Here is a 7,681-nt window from a genome sequence, read left to right on the forward strand (position 1 = left end):
CACCACAGGTTTTCAGAATAATGTCTTAAATGTCTATTGAAATAGCAGTTTGAATGCTGGCCTCGCGTCCCTTTCAACCCTCAAGATGAGTATTGCTGGCAGCGTATGAATAGCATGCTGTAGGTAGAAAAGTTTATCTTGGAGGAGATGATGATTTTTGTGTGAAGAAATGATGTTTTTAAGAGAGTCTGCGATGTATACGGAATACCTAAATTGGTAGTTAAGATTGGAAGCTCATGTAAGAACTCAGAAGCAGCATTTTAATATCGAACAAAACAGTCTCTGGGCAGTAATGGATTTCCTGCAGTTTAACACTCCTACACAGTTTATGATCTGCACCTGCTTATTTGCGTTGGCATCAAGAGAACATAATAAACGGGAGAACCAGGTTTTAACTTTCATGTCACCAAATCTGTGCCAGTACTGGTGGCCTTATGTGACTTGGTGGTTTGGATCCAGTTTTGTGATCACTGAGGTCATAGAAGGAAAAAAAAAAACACAAAACTGTCTCTTTTGGAAATTCAGAACTGTTTCTGGCAGTGTAAATTTTTTTATTGATAGATTTCATGGGACAAGTTTGGAGACTGTGTTTAAATGGCTTGAAGAAAAGTCATCTTGTCTGGGGCCCCCAGCACAAGAAGGACGTAGAAGGATTAGGAGGAGTCCAGAGAAAGACCACAAAGATGATCAAGGGCTGGAACACCTCTCCTATGGAAACAGACTGAGGGAGTTGGGGTGGTTCAGCATTTATGCACTGTTTTTTTTTCTGATTTCTTCTATGGAAAAGTTACAATACTTCAGTCTTCTGTCAGTCTAGAACTTCTCATCCACAGAAACTCAGCTAGTTAGATGATTTTTAAATTATTAAATAAGGCTTTGAAGAATCCACAGGAACCACACAGGATAGTCCTAATTATGTAGTGATAAACTAAATTTTAGAACATGGATAATTTAAGTTGAAGTTGCCATAAAAGGTTTATTTCACAAATTCCCCAGAATTTGTAGATGTGGTATATTCTACTTTTTTGCTTTCTTAGTTCACATCACTGTAAAATGTTTGGTTGTGTACAAGTATGAAGAAAATTTGAGCAAGCTTGAAGTGTGTTTCTAGGCTGAAAAGACAGTTTGGAAAATGTTTCATAAATATGTACTTTTGCTGTTGTCAAATATTGCAGTATTTCTGCCTCTTTGTTTGTGCTTGTTAAGTGTATGGTTAGGGCTTATGTGTTCCTGAACAAAACTGCTTTCAACTCTTTATGCATCCTTAGATTTACACACAGAAAAGATTTCTTCCACTTAGAGGCACTGTCTGCACCTAATACTGAGAGCTCAGTATTAAGTTTTGGGTTTGGTTTCTCTAAGGAGAGCTGAGATGTATCCTCTGAAAACATTTCAGATGTGAAGATATTTGAGGAGGGAAGACAGTTTGACCCTCTCCTGGAAGTAGTAATATTCGTAGTCAATCAGATATATTCCATTCACAATTTTAAGGAGATTACTGAGAACTAATATATGGGAAACATGTAGATTGGTACTTCAACAGAACCTGTTTTCAGAACAAAATTCTAGTTAAGGCAAAAGAATCATCGTGTATGGAATAATTGGCTTTATAATCAGTGTGATTTGAACAGTGTTCTGTTCCACGGGGAGTTTATTGTCCTCTCATATATCTTCTTTTTTTTTTTTTTTGCAAAAAGAAAAGCTTTACAGTCGTTTGCCATATAGAATGCCCTATAGTCTTGCCTGATTATTTTTTTTAGACTATGTAGTTCTACCTGAGTTTTCTTTTTAATAAGCAACTTCAATAAAATATTGTTATCAGCAGACAATGTGTAGCTTGCAGTATCTCTTCAGCATGGCAGTACCTGTGGGGAGTTGAAAAGGGTTGCCTTCTGTTGCAGATGACCTTTGTGAGGCAAATCCCTTCCCAGAAAATCCTCCAGGAATTTTTAAAATACATTTTGGTGGGTTTTGTTCTTAATTTACTTCAGTGTCCTTTAGATTCAGGAGATTTGGTATAGTGGAGAAATATCACTAATATTACGTAGCATTTTGCATTTTTTTAGGCTGAAGTAATATTTTGCAAAGACAGTTTTAACGCTTTGAAGTAAGATCTTCCTCTGAATGAATACTGTCATGAAGTGTTCAGGTTTGTAAGTGGAGGTTTTGGCTGAAGTTTATCACCAAGTGTAAGGAAGCGCTTAAAGATTCTTGCTTAAGCCCGGTCAAGCCATCTGGCTAAACCATGAGTATGCTATGAAGAAAGCAGGACGTGACTTTTTCTTGATTTCATCTTTCAGGGGGTATTTATCTCTGTATACCGTGTATGTGCATCATGAATTTCTCTTTGCAGTTGTCTATCATCACGGAAACAGCGCAACTGGTGGCCACTACACTACGGACGTCTTCCAAATTGGTCTAAATGGCTGGTTACGCATCGATGACCAGGCAGTCAAAGTGATAAATCAGTACCAGGTGGTGAAGCCGTCTGCAGAACGCACAGCCTACCTCCTGTACTACCGCCGAGTTGACCTGCTGTGAAACTTCTCCCTTTTATGCTGTGTGTGCAAGATACCTGCTTTGTAGAACGCCAACTATCACTAACTTTTTTTCCTCCTGTAAATCTCTTTTGAGTGAATCTCTTTTTTTTTTTCCCTTGCAAATATGGGATAGAGTGAAAAAGGAAACTACCTTGGGTTTGTGCACAACATAGTTTGTGTTGACTTTTGACTTTGCAGAATGAAGTCACTTGGTTGAAAGACTCAGTCTCAAGAATCAGAAAAATATTAAAAAAGAAAAAAAAAAGAAAAAAAAAGAAAAAAATCTGAGTTAATGCTGAATCCTAAGATAATAAAAGGGGATTTGCATTTAATTCCCACTTTCTAATTGCGTAGTAGAAGAAAACCCTGCACCAGCAACAGAACTTGTAGATTTCTGTGAAAATGTTTTATCTTTACTTAAGTAAAAAAATAAAAAAATAAAAAAAATAAAAAGCGCTCTCTGCTTCCCCAATAGTTTTTGATAAGTGGTAAAATATGAGCCGATGTGTATGAGATGGGAGTGGTCCTATGTGCTTCAAAAAATGTACAAACGTACAAAATGCAGAGTTGCTGGTTCCTAATAGGAAGACACATTTTAATAATTGTGCGATGAGAAACTGCTTAAGTACACATTGCAGATCAAATATTTGGAGTTAAGATGTTAGTCTATATAGATGGGTGATTGTAACTTTATTGCTATTAAGAAATTTCAAACTGCATTTATGCTTCTGTGTACATGAAATTAAAAAAAAATGGGCAAAATAATTAAGATTGATATTTCTTTAAGTCTGCTTTGTTTAATTTTGCTGTCTGCTCTCCTATAATGTTGAGTTCCTAATTGTACACAGTTTAGTGATATCTAGAAGTATAAAGTTGTCGCCCATCAATAAAAGTCACAAAGTTGGTTTAAGGTGTGTGTGTGTGGGTTTTGTTTTTCCTCTAGTGTAAATTCTAGCCTTGGAAGCTCCTGAAAATGGCTACGGGAACACTTTTTACAAGGTGGAGATGACGTCCCCTAAATGGAGTGCAGATGCTTTTTGTCTTTTACAACTTCAGAAATGCTCCCATTTGGCACTGGGATCAAACTGAGCTTTGGGAAGAGAGGAAAAGGGAGAAGAGATCAGTCAGCACGGAGCTACGAGGCTCCCGCAGGGCCCACGCCTGGGATGTCCCAGTCCCAGAGGAGACGGGGGGGTGACTTCCCTTCGTGCCCAGCACAGATGCTTTGAGGCAGATGTGGTTTTGTCTCTCTAAAAGAAATCCGTTCATTAAACAATTGGTGTTTTCACTGAATAGTTTTTGTGAAAATATTTCCTTGATCAGCCCTGCTGCTGAAATATATCAAAAATCCGTACATCATTTAGTCTGTAATTTGAAGTTAGTAGCGTTATATGCTTGTTGTGTCGCAGTAACCATAGCTGCCAGTGAAACATGGCTGATTTTAACATGCATGGCCAATATAGGATTAAACTGTGTATACTTCGATCAAATACACTGCTCTTTTTCCAGATGGTATTTAGATTTTTTTTAAAAGTCTTCTTTTCCTGAAAGCTGTGGAGAAAGTATAGCTACGTTAATTTTTCAGGAATGATGTTCCAATAAATTTCTGTAGCATTTCTTTAAACTGCCGATTGCATTTGATTTGCATTGCCTGTGTGTCCAGGAGATAGATGAGTGCAGGTCTTAGCAGTGTTAGCTTTTTCAAAAGAAGCATGCAGCTCTGTAAATGTCTTAGGTTTCAACACTTGCCCGTTGACGTGGGATTCCCTCTTGTGTTCTCTGCCCAAGTAAAACAGCAGTTAGTCACCTTACAAAAGACGGGAAGTTTATTCATCGCTGCTCCGTGAAAGGAGTACGGTGGAGATGTTAAGTCACGGCTGCAATTTACACAATGCCACCGCGCAGGGCAGCGGACACGTGGCTCCCGTAGCGGAAACAAAACTCCCGCGCCAGGCCCACGTGTTTGAGGAGCAGCGAGGCTGTCCTGGCACCGAGGCTGCTGAGTCAACAGCCTGCCGGTGGCAGGAGCAAGCCGCAGACTTGCTGGAGCAAGCCCTGCTGACTTGCCCTGGGACTTTTCTATGTTCTCATCGGATGGTGGAGAACTTGGGCTTTCCTGCAAGTGAGTCAGTCGTGGAGATGTTCCCGCGTAAGGAATGAGCGTGCTGCCCGGGGCCCCTTCCCAGGTTTTGACTCCCGTGGGATGCAGCCAGCGGGCAGTAGGAGCGCTCAGCCCCGTGGCTCCAAGTTGGATGATATTCACTCGCTTTTTAAAAATTATTAGGTAGTGTTGACTGCATGCCGTGCCACAATCCTGAGGCTGAGAAAACGTTACGGTATTTTTTCAATTGTTCTGGATAGCCGAGTGCATAGTTAGGTGTTTGATCAGCAAATTCTTACTGTTTTCTGATCTGAAGGTTGGGTTGGAGATACTCCTCTTGAGTCCCTGCAGCCGGGGCTAGCAAGGGGGCATGCCAGGGGGCTGCTGCTTCCAGGGCTGCCCATCAGGGGAATTACCCTGGAGCTGGTGCTCTGGAGACATTGGTTCTGTGTTAGTTGTTCCAAATAGGAGAGAAACCACGTTTTGAAATCTGTGAAACAAGATTACTGTTCTCTGCTCAGCTGTCATGCTAGTTATTCAAGTCCCGTTTCTTTGCAGCTTAATACCCAGCCTGTGTGGCTGTAGGGTTGGCTTGGGGGAAAAAAATAGGTGTTGCTCTGTCTCCTGGCCTCACTGTACACCTACAACAGACAGTTACGGCTGCAGCTTTTGCTCTTACAGCTGTATGTGTCCAAAGTGTTGGTTTTTGGAAGGAAAACCTTACAGCTGTATAGAGGCGCTCATCTCTACAGCTTCTGATACCCTCATTGGGAGCTTTCTGCAAATGTCATAAACCTCAAATTAAAAGTACCTGTGCAGTCGTTTCCTCTGTTATGTCTTTTAAATGAAAACATTTTTCTCCAAATGAGACAGAATAATCTTTCTGATTGTGGGTTTAAGCATCTGTATGCACGTTATAGCATCAGTTTGGAGATCACGATCTCTTTCAAAGAGGCTTAAATGTGCAGGCGTGTGCTGTTGTGTTGCCTAAAATCTGCTGGGAAAATTGCACGTGGGAGCGTATCGTACCTTAGTTGAAACAGTTCTCTGTTCTGCAGAAATCATTTTTTCTTGCTGCCAGAAGATAAATGATGTGAATCTGCTTCTTAACTGCATCTCCAATGGATTGTGAAAACCGATGTTTTAGGTAACACAGGCTTCCTGTGTGCTTTTTGCCTTTGTGGTGACCTTTCAGAGTCAGAACGACAGCAGCTTCGCGCGGCAATTTTTGTCTCGTAGTGCTAGTCATGGCAGCAGGGAAGGAAACGAGCATTTCCTACATCCACGTATTCCAGCTAAAATTGCAGGTGATCGCTAATTGAAATATTATTTGATATCAAGTCCTTGCAGCAAGCATTGGTTTTGACTGGACGAGGTGATAGGCTGGTGAGTTTTGACCGACGTCAAAAATTACAGGTCCAAGTTTGTGGGTAGGGTGTTAGATATGTTCAGTAGAAACAAATTGGATCCCTTGCCTGATCTACTCCTGCGCCAACAGGAGACCTCGTAGCAGCAAGGGGTTTTCTAACAAAAATCTCTTAATGTTTATAGCGGTCTCATCAGCTATGGGTGGGTTTGTAATACAAGTATATTAAAAATACAGGGGAAATAAAATGCTTTTTTATTTTGGGGTATATTTGTGTTCATAAGAACAATCCATTAAATATTTTTTGCTGTCAGGTGGTTTTTGGTGTTCAGACGCAAGGTTCTGCATTCCTTTGTATCAGTGGCAGCTCCAGGGTCTTTTCCTATGTCCTCTGTATTTTCTCCTGCTCAAAAGGAATAGAGAAGGAATTTATATTGGAACTTGGATTTTAATATAAAATCTAAATCTTCAGTGTTTATAAGAGACCTGTATGGGCGTCTTAGACAAGTTGTCTCCTAGCTCCCTTTAAGTGTTAAATAAGTAAATATATTTGGAAAATATTGAAAGGTCATATAAAGTTGTAATAGAGGAGCTCCTGTCTTCAGAAACGTTGCAAAATTGCAATACACTCCGAGTCGATACATTCAGTTGATATGAGCAGGTTACCAGTGTTGTTAATTATTTTAAAGAAATGGCAATGAGTAATTACCAGTTTAAAAAGCAAGTGTTGAAATCCTCTCTTATTATGAAATGGAAGTTGTTCAGATGGTATTCATTTCTTTGATTTGCAGTAGGGGTATTACAAATGCACTTGTTGCTAAAATCTTCTGCAGTGTATTGCTCAAAAGGGGAAAAAAGTAAAAAGCATGTGGCAAGTCTGACACGAACACACACAACCACATTTTTTTTTTATATTAAACTCCTCTCATTGTTCCAAAACAAGGATTTTGCAGCCTTTTGATTGCTTTGTCTGCAATTATGTAGAAGAGAAAAACCACCCAAAACACCCCCCAACCCACATGAATGCACGATGAATTTGGTGGTTCTTCGATGATTTTTAAACCAGATTTTAAGAAACTAAACCTAGTTTTCAAAACCAGAAACTTTGGCCATGTGTGATGTTAGGAAAATCCTATGCCATAAACCATTCGTGGGGAGGGATTTGATGGGATGGGGGAGAAAGACTTCCAAAACCGGAAGGTATTTGTGGGTGGGGGATGTTGTGGTTTTATTTTTCAATTATTTAAGAAAATATACTTCTTTTTAGAGTATCTTTTCTTGTGTATTTCCTTCAACAGAAAGCATTCGTGGTCTCTGAGCATCACTTAAAGGCCGAAGGAAGCTGCTGGGTGGGGTGGGGGGTAAGGGGGACATAGCTGCAACCCCACTCCTGCATGGCCGTGCTGGCATCTTCTTCCTTTGCCCCATTGCGATGAGCAGTGAACACGGACTGTGATGCCAAAATGCCCGTGTGGACCATGAAGGAGACCCCACAGGCTGGCCCCTTCCCTAAAGCTGCCGCTGGACCCGACGCTGTCCCAGCCTTGGGTGAGTGCCTGGGTGTGGGCTGGGATGAGAGGTACAGCACGGCAGCCAGCACCCGGCATTTGTGTGATTTTTAGGGAAAAGCTGTTCTGCTCCAATTTTCCATGAGGAAATCGAAGCACGGAGAGC

General features: G+C 40.7%; 1 protein-coding gene across 1 annotated transcript in view; it reads left to right on the plus strand.

The window, feature by feature from the left end:
- Nucleotides 1-3,450, plus strand: part of USP10 (ubiquitin specific peptidase 10) — a 50,895-nt gene extending 47,445 nt beyond the window's left edge. Inside the window, exon 14 of the mRNA XM_083851550.1 lies at nucleotides 2,354-3,450. Within this exon, the coding sequence (XP_083707676.1) occupies nucleotides 2,354-2,541 (188 nt within the window). The 3' untranslated portion in view covers nucleotides 2,542-3,450. The remainder of the gene's footprint in view (nucleotides 1-2,353) is intronic.
- The last annotated feature ends 4,231 nt before the right edge of the window (nucleotides 3,451-7,681 follow it).

The sequence above is a fragment of the Anser anser genome, assembly GCF_964211835.1.
Source record: "Anser anser genome assembly, chromosome: 11".
Taxonomy (NCBI): domain Eukaryota; kingdom Metazoa; phylum Chordata; class Aves; order Anseriformes; family Anatidae; genus Anser; species Anser anser.